Source organism: Eptatretus burgeri, chromosome 1 (genome assembly GCF_056783735.1).
Source record: "Eptatretus burgeri isolate ZD-2024b chromosome 1, Ebu_testis_v1, whole genome shotgun sequence".
Taxonomy (NCBI): Eukaryota; Metazoa; Chordata; class Myxini; order Myxiniformes; family Myxinidae; genus Eptatretus; species Eptatretus burgeri.
In genome coordinates, this window is record NC_140961.1 from 28595048 (window position 1) to 28611440 (window position 16393).

The 16393-nt window shown below is 44.8% G+C and overlaps 1 protein-coding gene across 3 annotated transcripts in view; it reads left to right on the plus strand.

The window, feature by feature from the left end:
* Positions 1-198: 198 nt before the first annotated feature.
* LOC147034123 (V-type proton ATPase 116 kDa subunit a 2-like) overlaps positions 199-16393 on the plus strand; it is a 56800-nt gene continuing 40605 nt past the window's right edge. The window contains exons 1-11 of one of the 3 annotated variants that reach the window (XM_085876785.1): positions 199-287; positions 7745-7828; positions 7950-8067; positions 8211-8289; positions 8685-8782; positions 9250-9381; positions 11079-11125; positions 11236-11362; positions 11557-11639; positions 14596-14689; positions 15355-15432. In XM_085876785.1, coding sequence (XP_085732911.1) covers positions 7957-8067; positions 8211-8289; positions 8685-8782; positions 9250-9381; positions 11079-11125; positions 11236-11362; positions 11557-11639; positions 14596-14689; positions 15355-15432 — 849 coding nt within the window. In that variant the 5' untranslated portion in view covers positions 199-287; positions 7745-7828; positions 7950-7956. The other 2 variants (XM_085876779.1, XM_085876793.1) reach the window with 2 other exon arrangements.

Genomic DNA, 16393 nt, shown 5'->3' on the forward strand with positions numbered 1-16393 from the left:
CTTAACACGAGTGGCATATCTAGATTCGGCAGAATCGAAGATGTTCCAAAAACAAATAGATCGTTTTCCTGAGGAATCTGTTCTTGCAGATAATGCTTTTTTTATTTTAAACCAATAAATAATTTGTTACTTTCTCGAATGAAAACGACCGCAAAATAATTGATGTCACGTGGCCCAGGTAGTCAGCTGATTGATGACGTCATTTCGAAAACACGTGGGTAAAGAGTTGTGTTTGTTTTTTCAGTTCCATTTCTTCCTGTTTCACTTCTTGATGAGACGAGGGAAAGGTAGGTGGACACGGCGAATCAGAGATCGCGTAATGGATACCTGAGACGCTGGAAGAAAAGGAATTTTTAACAAAAGATGAGGAATAAATACGATGTTTTAGTGTAACATGTTGAGTGGGAGTTTGGTGGGATTTACCGGGAAGTTAAGATAACTTGGAGTCTTGGAGATTTGTTCAAGTCGCTGAATTGGAATCGTGGAATGGAAAAGGGAATGAGATTCCTGAAGGAAATGGTGAATGTAAGTTTGTAGAGTGCGCGACATGAAAGGGCGAATTGGTTCTGTGTGGGGGAGAGTTAAGTAGAATTTAATGGGGGAAGTTAGTAACTAGTGAGTGTTGTTGGGTGTGGTCGGCGAGTGTTTGAGAGATGCCGGCATTGATGGTTGTGGTAGTGATGTTTTAAGGGGGAGAAGGTGGAGAGAAGTAGAGAACGATGGTTGTGGTTGTGGTGATGGTGATGTTAGAGAGTATGGTGGTGGAGAGAGGTAGAGAACGATGGTTGTGGTGATGGTGAGGTTAGAGGGTAGGGTGGTGGAGAGAGGTAGAGAACGATGGTTGTGGTGATGGTGAGGTTAGAGGGTAGGGTGGTGGAGAGAGGTAGAGAACGATGGTTGTGGTGATGGTGAGGTTAGAGGGTAGGGTGGTGGAGAGAGTAGAGAACGATGGTTGTGGTGATGGTGATGTTAGAGAGTATGGTGGTGGAGAGAGTAGAGAACGATGGTTGTGGTGATGGTGATGTTAGAGGGTAGGGTGGTGGGGAGAGGTAGAGAAGGATGGTTGTGGTGATGGTGATGTTAGACGGTAGGGTGGTGGAGAGAGTAGAGAACGATGGTTGTGGTGATGGTGATGTTAGAGAGTATGGTGGTGGAGAGAGTAGAGAACGATGGTTGTGGTGATGGTTATGTTAGAGGGTAGGGTGGTGGAGAGAGTAGAGAACGATGGTTGTGATGATGGTGATGTTAGACGGTAGGGTGGTGGAGAGAGTAGAGAACGATGGTTGTGGTGATGGTGATGTTAGAGAGTATGGTGGTGGAGAGAGTAGAGAACGAGGGTTGTGGTGATGGTGATGTTAGAGGGTAGGGTGGTGGAGAGAGTAGAGAACGATGGTTGTGATGATGGTGATGTTAGACGGTAGGGTGGTGGAGAGAGTAGAGAACGATGGTTGTGGTGATGGTGATGTTAGAGAGTATGGTGGTGGAGAGAGTAGAGAACGATGGTTGTGGTGATGGTGAGGTTAGAGGGTAGGGGGGGGGAGAGAGGTAGAGAACGATGGTTGTGGTGATGGTGATGTTAGACGGTAGGGTGGTGGAGAGAGTAGAGAACGATGGTTGTGGTGATGGTGATGTTAGAGAGTATGGTGGTGGAGAGAGTAGAGAACGATGGTTGTGGTGATGGTTATGTTAGAGGGTAGGGTGGTGGAGAGAGTAGAGAACGATGGTTGTGATGATGGTGATGTTAGACGGTAGGGTGGTGGAGAGAGTAGAGAACGATGGTTGTGGTGATGGTGATGTTAGAGAGTATGGTGGTGGAGAGAGTAGAGAACGATGGTTGTGGTGATGGTGATGTTAGAGAGTATGGTGGTGGAGAGAGTAGAGAACGATGGTTGTGGTGGTGGAGAGAGGTAGAGAACGATGGTTGTGGTGATGGTGATGTTAGACGGTAGGGTGGTGGAGAGAGTAGAGAACGATGGTTGTGGTGATGGTGATGTTAGAGAGTATGGTGGTGGAGAGAGTAGAGAACGATGGTTGTGGTGATGGTTATGTTAGAGGGTAGGGTGGTGGAGAGAGTAGAGAACGATGGTTGTGATGATGGTGATGTTAGACGGTAGGGTGGTGGAGAGAGTAGAGAACGATGGTTGTGGTGATGGTGATGTTAGAGAGTATGGTGGTGGAGAGAGTAGAGAACGATGGTTGTGGTGATGGTGATGTTAGAGGGTAGGGTGGTGGAGAGAGGTAGAGAACGATGGTGATGGTGATGTTAGACGGTAGGGTGGTGGAGAGAGTAGAGAACGATGGTTGTGGTGATGGTGATGTTAGAGAGTATGGTGGTGGAGAGAGTAGAGAACGATGGTTGTGGTGATGGTGATGTTAGACGGTAGGGTGGTGGAGAGAGTAGAGAACGATGGTTGTGGTGATGGTGATGTTAGAGAGTATGGTGGTGGAGAGAGTAGAGAACGATGGTTGTGGTGATGGTGATGTTAGAGGGTAGGGTGGTGGAGAGAGTAGAGAACGATGGTTGTGATGATGGTGATGTTAGACGGTAGGGTGGTGGAGAGAGTAGAGAACGATGGTTGTGGTGATGGTGATGTTAGAGAGTATGGTGGTGGAGAGAGTAGAGAACGATGGTTGTGGTGATGGTGATGTTAGAGGGTAGGGTGGTGGAGAGAGTAGAGAACGATGGTTGTGGTGATGGTGATGTTAGAGAGTATGGTGGTGGAGAGAGTAGAGAACGATGGTTGTGGTGATGGTGATGTTAGACGGTAGGGTGGTGGAGAGAGTAGAGAACGATGGTTGTGGTGATGGTGATGTTAGAGAGTATGGTGGTGGAGAGAGTAGAGAACGATGGTTGTGGTGATGGTGATGTTAGAGGGTAGGGTGGTGGAGAGAGTAGAGAACGATGGTTGTGATGATGGTGATGTTAGACGGTAGGGTGGTGGAGAGAGTAGAGAACGATGGTTGTGGTGATGGTGATGTTAGAGGGTAGGGTGGTGGAGAGAGGTAGAGAACGATGGTTGTGGTGATGGTGATGTTAGACGGTAGGGTGGTGGAGAGAGTAGAGAACGATGGTTGTGGTGATGGTGATGTTAGAGGGTAGGGTGGTGGAGAGAGTAGAGAACGATGGTTGTGATGATGGTGATGTTAGACGGTAGGGTGGTGGAGAGAGTAGAGAACGATGGTTGTGGTGATGGTGATGTTAGAGAGTATGGTGGTGGAGAGAGTAGAGAACGATGGTTGTGGTGATGGTGATGTTAGAGGGTAGGGTGGTGGAGAGAGTAGAGAACGATGGTTGTGATGATGGTGATGTTAGACGGTAGGGTGGTGGAGAGAGTAGAGAACGAGGGTTGTGGTGATGGTGATGTTAGAGGGTAGGGTGGTGGATAGAGGTAGAGAGCGATGGTTGTGGTTATGGTGATGTTAGGCGGTAGGGTGGTGGAGAGAGTAGAGAACGATGGTTGTGGTGATGGTGATGTTAGAGAGTATGGTGGTGGAGAGAGTAGAGAACGATGGTTGTGGTGATGGTGATGTTAGAGGGTAGGGTGGTGGAGAGAGTAGAGAACGATGGTTGTGATGATGGTGATGTTAGACGGTAGGGTGGTGGAGAGAGTAGAGAACGATGGTTGTGATGATGGTGATGTTAGACGGTAGGGTGGTGGAGAGAGTAGAGAACGATGGTTGTGGTGATGGTGATGTTAGAGAGTATGGTGGTGGAGAGAGTAGAGAACGATGGTTGTGGTGATGGTGATGTTAGAGGGTAGGGTGGTGGAGAGAGTAGAGAACGATGGTTGTGATGATGGTGATGTTAGACGGTAGGGTGGTGGAGAGAGTAGAGAACGATGGTTGTGGTGATGGTGATGTTAGAGGGTAGGGTGGTGGAGAGAGGTAGAGAACGATGGTTGTGGTGATGGTGATGTTAGACGGTAGGGTGGTGGAGAGAGTAGAGAACGATGGTTGTGGTGATGGTGATGTTAGAGAGTATGGTGGTGGAGAGAGTAGAGAACGATGGTTGTGGTGATGGTGATGTTAGAGGGTAGGGTGGTGGAGAGAGTAGAGAACGATGGTTGTGATGATGGTGATGTTAGACGGTAGGGTGGTGGAGAGAGTAGAGAACGATGGTTGTGATGATGGTGATGTTAGACGGTAGGGTGGTGGAGAGAGTAGAGAACGATGGTTGTGGTGATGGTGATGTTAGAGAGTATGGTGGTGGAGAGAGTAGAGAACGATGGTTGTGGTGATGGTGATGTTAGAGGGTAGGGTGGTGGAGAGAGTAGAGAACGATGGTTGTGATGATGGTGATGTTAGACGGTAGGGTGGTGGAGAGAGTAGAGAACGATGGTTGTGGTGATGGTGATGTTAGAGGGTAGGGTGGTGGAGAGAGGTAGAGACCGATGGCTGTGGTGATGGTGATGTTAGACGGTAGGGTGGTGGAGAGAGTAGAGAACGATGGTTGTGGTGAAGGTGATGTTAGAGAGTATGGTGGTGGAGAGAGTAGAGAACGATGGTTGTGGTGATGGTGATGTTAGAGGGTAGGGTGGTGGAGAGTGGTTGAGAACGATGGGTGTGGTGATGGTGAGGTTAGACGGTAGGGTGGTGGAGAGAGGTAGAGAACGATGGTTGTGGTGATGGTGATGTTAGACGGTAGGGTGGTGGAGAGAGGTAGAGAACGATGGTTGTGGTGATGGTGATGGTGATGGTGATGTTAGATGGTAGGGTGGTGGAGAGAGTAGAGAACGATGGTTGTGGTGATGGTGGTGGAGAGAGTAGAGAACGATGGTTGTGGTGATGGTGATGTTAGAGGGTAGGGTGGTGGAGAGAGTAGAGAACGATGGTTGTGGTGATGGTGATGTTAGACGGTAGGGTGGTGGAGAGAGTAGAGAGTGATGGTTGTGATGATGGTGATGTTAGACGGTAGGGTGGTGGAGAGAGTGGAGAACGATGGTTGTGATGGTGATGTTAGAGGGTAGGGTGGTGGAGAGAGTGGAGAACGATGGTTGTGATGGTGATGTTAGAGGGTAGGGTGGTGGAGAGATGGAGAACGATTGTTGTGGTGATGGTGAGGTTAGAGGGTAGGGTGGTGGAGAGAGTAGAGAACGATGGTGATGGTGATGGTGAGGTTAGAGGGTAGGGTGGTGGAGAGAGTAGAGAACGATGGTGATGGTGAGGTTAGAGGGTAGGGTGGTGGAGAGAGTAGAGAACGATGGTTGTGATGATGGTGATGTTAGACGGTAGGGTGGTGGAGAGAGTAGAGAACGATGGTGATGGTGATGTTAGAGGGTAGGGTGGTGGAGAGAGTAGAGAACGATGGTGATGGTGATGTTAGAGGGTAGAGTGGTGGAGAGAGTAGAGAACGATGGTTGTGATGATGGTGATGTTAGAGGGTAGGGTGGTGGAGAGAGTAGAGAACGATGGTTGTGATGATGGTGATGTTAGACGGTAGGGTGGTGGAGAGAGTAGAGAACGATGGTTGTGATGATGGTGAGGTTAGAGGGTAGGGTGGTGGAGAGAGTAGAGAACGATGATTGCGGTGATGGTGATTGTGGTGGAGAGGAAGTGGAAGTTCTGTCTGGTTTTGAGTCTGCCGTGGTGGAGTTCATGTTCTCAAACCCTACTCCATCCTCGTTCCCTCTCCACCTGCCATATTCAGTATGTCCTCCTTTTTCCACTTCCCCTCTGTATGCAAATCCACAAACATTACTCCGTCCACAATGAGGATGCAAAAACAAACCCGACCAGCTATCGGCCAGTGAGCTTCCTTCCCATGACAAGCAAAGTCATGAAGTCCATCAAATTGCTTCAGATTTCAAGTCTTTACTGTTTTCATACAACCTGATCGATCTCTAACCATCAGTTATCGAGGAGGGAGGAGAGAGGGTGATTGTGGAGAGGAAGGTGTGTGTGTGTGTGTGTGTGTGTGTGTGTGTGTGTGTGTGTGTGTGTGTGTGTGTGTGTGTGTGTGTGTGTGTGTGTGTGTGTGTGTGTGTGTGTGTGTGTGTGTGTGTGTGTGTGTGTGTGTGTGTGTGTGTGTGTAAACTCTTACCACAAATGCAGACAGTTGTAACCAGAGTTGGTGTCAAAGCCACCCAATGCTCGCCTGTTTATACATTAATCGTTTTTAAAAGACTCGTCTAATAATTAATATTTTTTATAAAGCATTGCAGTGAAGTCTGATCTAAATAATTTTAAAGCAATATATGTATTTGTATATTGTAATCTGTAACAAGAGCACAAGTCAGCACAATATACGCCCGAACAAGAAGGTATATACAGAATTGTGCTACTACATGGAAAACGGCATCCTGGTTGCCATGGCAACCACTTTAGATGACGAGCGTATGTCGCGACACACCGTCTCCACAGTCTGTACCTATGTACCACATATGAAACGTGAAAGTTGAAAACTTTGGGAGTTAGAGTGCGGACAGGAACTGATGGACAGACAGACACAGACAGACAGACGGACCGAGGACACGTAATACGCCCTGACATATATACATATACATATATCGTATAAAAACATTAGAAAGGAAAAAATAACACACCAAAACTTTTAACATTTTCACGCTGATGCCGGGGGTATCGCTGTAGCTCTCTGTTCTTCGAACAGGCGAGCTAAAAAGTTCTTATTTACGTCATAACTAGAACGACACTCGGAGCACACACCTCCACCAGGAGGAACAGTTTACATTCTGTAACCTACTGATGGGCTGAATCGAGATCGGACCGTAACCAAAATCAAATCGGCTTGTTCTCGTCCCACACCTCACTCCTCAACCTATCTTTGTCGTAACTTATCCACAACATTTTGAAATATCATGCTGTACATCGTTTGTGGCCCCATCTCTCAATGATGCAGAATAGCTTTATTAGTTAAGAAAATTCTCGGATCCGTGTCTAGATTCCGATCTTCACCACAATCGAATTGATTCGTCGTCCTCACGTACCAAACATGTCCAACAAGTTTCGTCCGAATCCATCCACAACTTTGAGATATCGTGTTATATATCGTTTTTGGTCCGATCTCTCAAAGGTGAAGAATCACTTCAAATATTCTCGAATCCGGATCTTCACCGAAATCTCAAAAATTCTTCCTTGTTACACACCGAACCTCCACCAAATTTCGTACAAACCCATCCACAACTTTGTGAGATTGTCCGTCTTTCTGTGTACAGGATGACAGACAGGCAGGTATGAAAACATAACCTCCACCCACCTTAGGTAGCGAGGTAAAAATCGTTTTGCCACAAATGTAGACCGTTATAAAAGGTTGGTTCAGACACACACACACACACACACACTCAGACACACACACACACACACACACACACACACACACACACACACACACACACACACACACACACACACCCACTCAGACACACACACACACACACACACACACACACACACACACACACACACACACACACACACACCAAGACAGACACAGGCAGTGTGTAACAAAACACAATGTAACCTGGCCAATTACACTCACCTGCATGCAGATTTGTGTTCATCTACATCATTACGTCATCATCGTGGTTGTGATCATGTAAATCGTTCCCACAGTAGTTTATTTTACCAGGGAGGGTGTCACTGTCCATGCTAATGACATCCTGGGGAATCACCCCGAGTGGTTTGGATGGAGACACAAAATATAGTTGTCCCCAGTGATTTGTCATCACAAACAATCATTATATGAAACAAATAATTGAAGGCATAATTACAAGCCCCTATTTATTAGGTCCAGGCCCTGGGGTCGTTACCCTGCCTGCCCTCCCCCTTTGGCTCCGCTGCTCGCATCAAGTCCTTCTCAAGACTGCACGGGGTAAGCATTCTACGAATACCATCTTGTTATTATTTACTTATTTTGGATATATATATAAAGTTCAACCTTTCTTCCTTGAACTTCATTTTTATTGTTCCATTTCTTTTTTATTTCCATCAAGGAACAAAATGTCTTTTCGAAGTACACCACTGGCCTTGATCCAGCTTTTGCTGCCCAGCGCTGGAGCCTATCCGTGCATGTGTCAGATTGGAGAAAAGGGACTGGTTGAACTACGCGATGTAAGCAGTCCCTCACGAACCTCTGGTTATTGTCCTTATCTTCTGGCTGACAGTGATATCCACTCAAAAGTCTAAATGGACCTTGAAAAGGGGTCTGATCTTGGTAGAGCAAAACGGTAAGGTTGCTTTGGCCTGTTTTGCAGTTGAACCCTGGAGTGAGCAGCTTTAAGCGGAAGTTTGTTGGTGAGATCCTTCGCTATGATAATCTGGAGCATACCTTGAGTAAGTGCATACCCGTCGTTGCTGTGACAAAAGCTTTTTGTTGCTTTTGAGAAGGGCTCGAGCTAAGATGGCCATTTCGGAAAGAAAAAAAAATGGTTTCTTTGCATGATCATCGATCCCGTTCATAATAATAAGGGTCGATGTGATTTGACTGCACAACAGGTTTTATAATGACCTGTCGTCGTAAAATGGCAACTGGGAGAAAAACAAAAAACACTGGACTCTTGACCACCGTCAGGAAATGTTTTGAACAAGTGTTAGCAGCATCATGCTAAAAATACAAAGGTACAAGACACCACCGTGGTCTCGAGAATGAATGAGGAATTTATTTGACTGAAATGGTGATGCTTCCCTGTTTCAAGATGAACTGAGCTGTTTTTTCGATGTTTCAACAGGATATCTGTATGAAGAAGTGATGAAGGAGGGAGTGACTGTGCTGGAGGATGAAGTGTCACCCAAAGCTCCATCTCCGAGAGATGCCCTTGACATACAGGTGCATTTAATTATCTCCACGCTTTAAAAAAAAAACGAGGGGATATTGTGATCTGCTCTATCTGTCTGTCTGTCTGTCTGTCTGTCTGTCTGTCTCTGTCTGTCTCTGTCTGTCTCACTATCTCCTAAACGGTTGGGCAGAAATTCACCAAACTTGGTAGTTCTGATCAGTGATCACCATGTGGCAAGAAGTTGCAAGTGCGATTATAATTCCCTCCCGCCCACCCATCCTCATCCCAATCTGCCCCTCCCTGGGACCTGGGGCTGGATGAAAAGGTAAATAAAGGTAAAACTCCATGTTAATGCCCATGATTTTGGAATGAAATGTTGGACGAGCAGGTGTCCACATACTTTTGGCCATGTAGTGTACATGTATTTGGTGAAAAATGATATGTTGGTGCTTTGAGGTGTACACAGTGTGGTATTTTGCAATTTTCTCTCCCCCTTCCACTCCTCCCCTTCCCTAAGAGTCGAGCTGAGTCTCTGCAGCAAGAGCTTCAAGAAGTGACTCGGAACTGCACCTCTTTCACAGCAGACCTCACACGTCTGATCGAATACCAGGGTTTACTTGGAGCTTTAAGCTCATTCTTGACACCCCTGGTAACCCAAACAACACACACCATCTTCATTTTTGCCTTTTAAAGATTTTTCAATTCTTCCTGCTTAAAAATTAATTGTTCCCCATTCCTCAAGTTTGCAAATTCAACTACTCGTGCCATGGTGTTGCACCCACGCTCCGCAATGCATGCTGGGTATTGCGGTCACTCGTGCTAAGGCGTCATACCCACAATTGTATATATTGTTGCGAATTCGCGCCCGCCAGCGTGTGATCGGCCGCGAAACTCAAATGGCGGCCGCCTCGCCCACCGGAACAGAAAATTCAGTCGTGACCCTCTCGGAACAACGCCAGGAGCTAGTCATGGGTGGGGGTTTAACCTCACCACGATCGTGCCAATTGCCTGCCAAATTCGACCTACCTAAGTACCTGCGCGAGTGGTCGACCGGGCGATCGTACCACGCCACAGGCCGACCCCGGACACGAACCGCTTAAGCGGTTCGTTCCGTATTACAGGGATAACCGAGCGGAGTTATCGTCGGCCTTGACGGTTCCGATTCATTACCAGGCGTTTTAAACCCACTACGAACCCCTTACGTGATGCAAGATTGAGGTTCAATAAAAAAAAAGACGAAGCGAAGCGGGAAAACAGTTCAACAAGCAGCACTTTATTCACACACACAGACACAAAGCAAGCACGTATATACAGCCATACAGTTTTCGTGCAAAAGAAACAAAAGCAAGAACGACACAGAGTTAATACCGAATAAGACTTACACACGGCAACACTTACACAGTTCTACTTTACGGACTGGCGCCACCCACAGACATTTACACAAAACCCCAAAAGAAAAGGGAAGTCGCGACTTCCCTGGGCGCGTCGAGTCCTTCTCCCGCGCGTAGCTCGCGTCGTCCGCCCGACAGCTCGGACGGGGCTCTTGGGGGAACGGACGGGGCTCGTTCGGCGCTACTTCCCACGCTCGTGCACGGGGTCCCAGGGCCCACGCGAGGATCGCCGAACAGGGCAGGAACCACGAGCTCGCGACCCGAACCAGAAGGCTCACTTCGAACTCCACACAACTCCGAACCAACCGAGCAACCAACCAAAAAACCCCCGAACCAACTCATTCGTCCCTTTTGTAGGGGCCGGCTCCGCCCATTCGCCCCGCCCCGTTTTCGGCTCCACCCTCCTTCGAGAAGGTTCTCGAAAAGGGGCGTTCCCTCACCCCGACCGCCTCACGCTGTTCCTCCACCAATTGGCGGCGAGCTGCCCTTCCCCCTTCCTTCACACCAAGCGCGAGGAAAAATGGCGGGAAAAGCCCACAAGCATCGTTGGTGGTTTTTGTTCTTCCGCGGAAATCGTGACCGCATGGTGCTTATTGAATGGCGCAGATGTGGTAGCGTCAGTGGTGGAGGTGGCGTGGTTGTAGTGTGGTTGGCGCTGTGGTGGGGATGGCGTGGTTGTTGAGATGCTGTTTGTTTGAAATAAAAGATAGAACAGAAAAATGGCTAACTCAAAGCGTCGCAGCCCGGATGGATCACATAAATTCCCTCTATACAACGGGTTTGGGCTAACTCCACATGGACTTATCGATATATCTCACCTGAGGACTCTTTATGGTGTAATGCGAATTTCCACAACCGTAACAATATTCTTCTTCTCCTCCTCGGGAGGTTATTTTATTTTATTTTTTTGCTTCTTAACCTTGCAATTTCTGTGTCTTTATGCCTGCTCATCCAGACCTGTAGCTCCCCCAGCCCGGAGCCATCTGAAGGGATTCGAATGAGGTTGGTTTTTCAGTGAATGTGTGACAGTGAAAAATTGCATACGTTTTGCATCTATTTGTGAATACGTTGTGTTGTGTGAACTTCCCATATCATTTTCCTAATCCTGTCAGCTCTGTGTACGGCATAATAGCCACAGCTCGTATTCCATCGTTTGAGCTCTTACTTTGGCGATGCTGCTGCGGATTCAGCTTCCTTCACCACGAGGAGCTCCCTCAGACCTTCGTCGCTTCCCAGACCGTAAGTCGAGCATATGGTGCTGTATTTTATGGGAAATTTTTGCGTCAAATTAATTGCTTGCGAGTGGACGATTATTGTGGGCAGTGTGGGTGAGAGAAGCTTGTTTTTCTCAAGCCCACCTTGTTCTGTCCCATGCATATATCTCTCTCTCTCTCTCTCTCTCTGTCCCTGTCCTTCTCCTTCTCTTTCTCCAGGAGAAGCCAGTGAAGCGTTCTGTTTTCATGATTTCATACTGGGGTGAACGAATCGGGGAAAAGGTTCAAAAAATTTGCCAAGGGTACTTTACGTTGCACAATTTTTCATTCCACTCCAGAGTTTATCACCATTCTTTGTCATGGTTTGCTTGTACTTCTCTTTCTGTCTTTTGATTCACTTGGCAATATTCACATGATATTAGATCTTTGAATACAAAGTAATTTGTTTGTTCAGTGAAGTTATTTCACATGACAAGAAGGCATGAATTATCTTGTCTATCCTTTGTAATCCCCAGATTTTCACCATTAATACTTTTGGGAAGAGACTATTGAGTATTTGGTGAAGTAGCTCTCTTGCACTTGTGTTTTTTTTTTTTACTTTATATTTCAAATCTTTAAATAAACCTGAGTTTTGAGCTGGCAGGAGAGCCTAGACCGAGAGGAATGTGCACGCTGAGCCGTCTAGCCTGGTTTTTCACATGCAGTGCGAAGCTTTGTGCCTCGCGTCAGAATAACGTTACTCCAGCAGACACATCGACAAGCACTGGGGGCATTGGTGGCCGTTAAAGAGCCTGTGGTGTCCTTCGTGAAAAGTGGATAAGTTATTGCCAGTACCCTGAACAAATTGGAAATCCCTGCCAGTCGAACGTCAGGTTTGGCCAGCCCGTTACAGAATAACTTGGGCCTCTCCTGACCAACCGCACAAGATGGGAATAATTGGGGCCATTAAAGGAGAAGAAGAAATAAAAATGATGTAGTGTTCCTATAAACAGATAATATATACATTTTACTTTTCTTTTGAAAATTTAACCATGGATGCTTCTCTAAGGGTCCATTGGCCTTAAAGTTGTACTTCTGAGCACTTTGAATTGTCTTTCCACATGAATTAGTCAAGTATCTACGGAGGGTATCCGTGCACCCCCCTCCCCCAGGACTCTACCAAACCAACTTTTTTATAACACATTTGAGATGCTAACAAAAAAAACTTTCCCGGCAATCTGGCGATGTCCAAAATGGGTAAAATCATAGAATACGGTACGTATATAACATCTCAAAAATGTGGCAAATTGGAAAAATAATCACTGGGATTTGGTTCCTGATCATTAGTTACTTGTTTCTGATAATTGGGCTTTGTTGCCATTTTTAAAAATCCAAAATGGCCACCAAAATATGCAAAATCATAGAAAATTATATATAACAGCCAAAAACTGTGACAAAATTATAAATTATAATTCATTGGAATAATGTTTCTCATCATTAGTAACTAATACTTAGTGATTGAATTTTGTTACAATGCTTAAATTCCAAGATGGCCACCACAATAGGCAAAAGCATAAAAAATAAAAATTGTATATAACAGCCTGAAACTAAGAATAATATTCAGTAAATCAATATTTTGATTTATTGTGATATATGCTCCTGATTATTAGAAACTAATCGGCCTATGTGGTGATTTATGTTTTGTTGCCATCCATAAAATCCAAGATGGAGTTCAAAATGGTTTTATAAATGGTAAAAGCCGAGTAAATATCAAATCTCAGATTCAAATAATCATTAATGAAATAATAAGAGTGACAGAACCATGGAATAGTTGTCTTGTAATTCTTATCAAGGATGTTTATTATTGTTATCGTACTTGGAATTGAAGATGGCGGACAATTTGAAAGCCAGAAAACACACAACCAGCCACCCCCACACACCCCCACCCACACAAACGCCCCTATACACACCCAGATGCACTTTGAATATTTACATACACTCAAGTATTATGTGTACTGATCTTTTTATGTGTAGTTCTTTTTCTCTTTCCAGGTTAGATTAGCTAGTCAAGATCAAGATGTCAGACAAGCAAGAAATAGTTTAATGTAATTGTCAAAAGAAAGTTGTTGAAATGGAAAGAAAACGCAAACGGGAACATTGTGTTATTCATATGTCTGGAATAAATCATGGATCGTTCACATATTTTTCAGACTTGGCGAATCCAAATGATAGATTGGAACTTCTCAAAAATATACGGGATCGTCGCTTAGCTGAACCACCAGGCTCTTCATATCGAATGACGGATATCTGTCAGGGCATTCCTGATGAGATCCAGGAGAACGAGTGCTATCACCGAGGATGTTACCAAAGATTTAACCTGAACCTACATAGATTAACAGCTAGTAAACCATCTAACGATCCTGAAGCTCCTGGACCATCTACCAGCCAAGAAGGAAGGGTAAAACACAAGAAAGCATCAGAAAAGATCATTTTTGAACCTGATTGTATTTTCTGCAATACTGAAGGCCGAATCCATGTGGAAAAGGCAAGCATCGGCACAAAGGAAGGCATCTCTTCATTTGAACGTGATGGATGGCAGAAAGTGCTGCAAATAGCAGAAGAGAACAATCCTGAGTGGCTCTTAAGGCGAATCCGTGGATTTGATTTGTTTGCATCAGAGGCCCAATACCACCCAAAATGCAGAAAGCAGTATACAGCCAATGATCAGAAACTAGTAACTAATGATCAGGAACCAAATCGCAATGATTATTTTTCCAATTTGCCACATTTTTGATTTGTTATATACCGTATTCTATGATTTTACCCATTTTGGACGCCATCTTGGTATATCGCCAGAGTGCCGGGAATTTTTTTTGTTAACATCTCAAATGTGTAATAGGACCATAAAAGGAAGCTAAAAAAGTTTGTTTGGTAGAGTCCTGGGGGTGGTGGGGGAGGGGGGGTTGCACGGATACCCTCCGTAGATACTCCCCTAAATGGTCATTTGGCGTGATGCAAACGTTGCTCTCGCACCAACGACCCAAAATATTGTCGATCTTAATTTTTTGTCTCACCCTTCATTGTATGTTTGTGCTGCATTCATTCATTCCATTAATTATTTCATTTGTTCATTCTCCTTTCAGGAGTGGGTTGTGAAGTGAAATGTCAAAAGACTGGGGGGGTTTTTTGTCCAAATAAAAAGTAAGAATGAATTTTTGATTATAACAGATTTCACTCGATGATGATTCTCTCACTCTTTTTATATCTCCCTCACACAAGCTTTCACGGACGAATCCTCCAATGTCCCGAATCCCTGACTGAGAGAGAGAAATTGCTGTCACAACTGGAAAGCCAAGTTTCTGAGATCAAGACGGTGAGGCGGAGATCATAAAAGTGAATTAAGGCGCATGGTGAAAGCTGTTTGGCCCATTATGTCTGCACAATATGCTCGCCATCTTAGACTTCCTCCACTGGTCCAATTGGTGAAATGCAAAAAAAAAAAAATACAAAATCCTTTAATCCCATAGTGATATCAATTGGGCCTGTTTCATGGTGGTTTCATTTGGATAGTCATTAATATATATATATATATATATATATATATATATATATATATATATATATATATATATATATATATATATATATATATATATATATATATATATATACACACCATTTGTAATTACTTTTTCTTTTTTTTCTTGAAATATTTTTACTTGTGAATGCAATTTACTTTTTGTTTTTAATTAAAAGTAAAAACCAGACTCGACGGCGTAATGGTTAGAGCGTTTGCTCTGAGTTTGGGAGGTCGGTGGTTCAAACTCCAGTTGTCATACCAAAGACTTTATAAATGGTACGTGCTCCAGCCTTCCTTGATGCTGGGCATTTATGAAGGCTGCAGCACATACAAACAACCATACGTTGGTAATCATTGCACAGGATTTATGGGTTTAATGGCCTCAGCCTGCTTTGAAGTTCCTCGGAAGGGAACTCTTATTGTATATTCTTTTGTTTTATTGTCTTTCTGTCTCATAGGTTTTGACACAAACAGAGCAGTATCGACATCAGCTACTGATTCAAGCTGGCAGTGTGGTGTGGGGCTGGCTCGTTCAGGTCGGACTAATTCGCACCACTCGTTAATTGTTGCCTATGCCTTAGCTTTTATTTCCTTTTGTGTAATCGATGACTCTCCACATCATGGAAATGACCATCTAACTTCCTTGTGGTCACAGTATGTTGTTATATAATAGTAGTTGTTGCTTGTCAAGTTATTGTGTAATATTCACTGATTAGCCTGTAAATATGTTTGCATCATTGGACATTCTGCTGTGTTTTTTTAAACTGCTGCTAAACTGTATTGATACTTTGTGTATGGTTTTTTTTCTGGTAAAACACCATATTAGTATTTCATACTTGCTTGACACAGACAACCCAAAAGATTAATTTTAACTGACCAGAAGCACCCGCTTCCAACCAGGAGGTTCTAGGCCTAGGGGGATGCTGGCGAGCGGCCAGGGGGGAGGGAGAGGGGTTAATCTGGATGTGCGTTTTCTCACCATGCGAATGGCAGTTAATTTTTCGATTTTTTTTTTTTTTGTTTTTTTTTTTTGTTTTTTTGCATACAGAGTCGAGGCTCATTGAAGAGCTAAAACGCTGAATGGATCAGGATGCATCAGAACAAAAAGAACAGTAGATATAGGTGGAAACACCACCACCAGGGTTGAAGGACAAAATAGAGGGAGACTTGGACAAATAATTATTTGATTATATTATAATCAGTGTGGGGAGGAATGAGGGGTGTAAGAGAGACATGAGGTGGACAAGATGGATACAGAAGCAAACTCTCAGAGAGGAAAAGCTGGAAATTTGGAAGGAGGTGGGCTTGGTGGTGAAGGAGAGGGGATAATGGGGGTAAAAAAGATCATGATTTTGGATGAGGGATGATCTGAGCTGGTGGTGAGCAGCTGTCCTAAAGACTTTTGGGGGAAAGAATTAGATTAAAGAGAATGTGAAAGTTGGTTCCACAGGCAAGTGGAAAAGGCAAGAACAGGCAAGAAAAGGCAAGAGAGAGAAA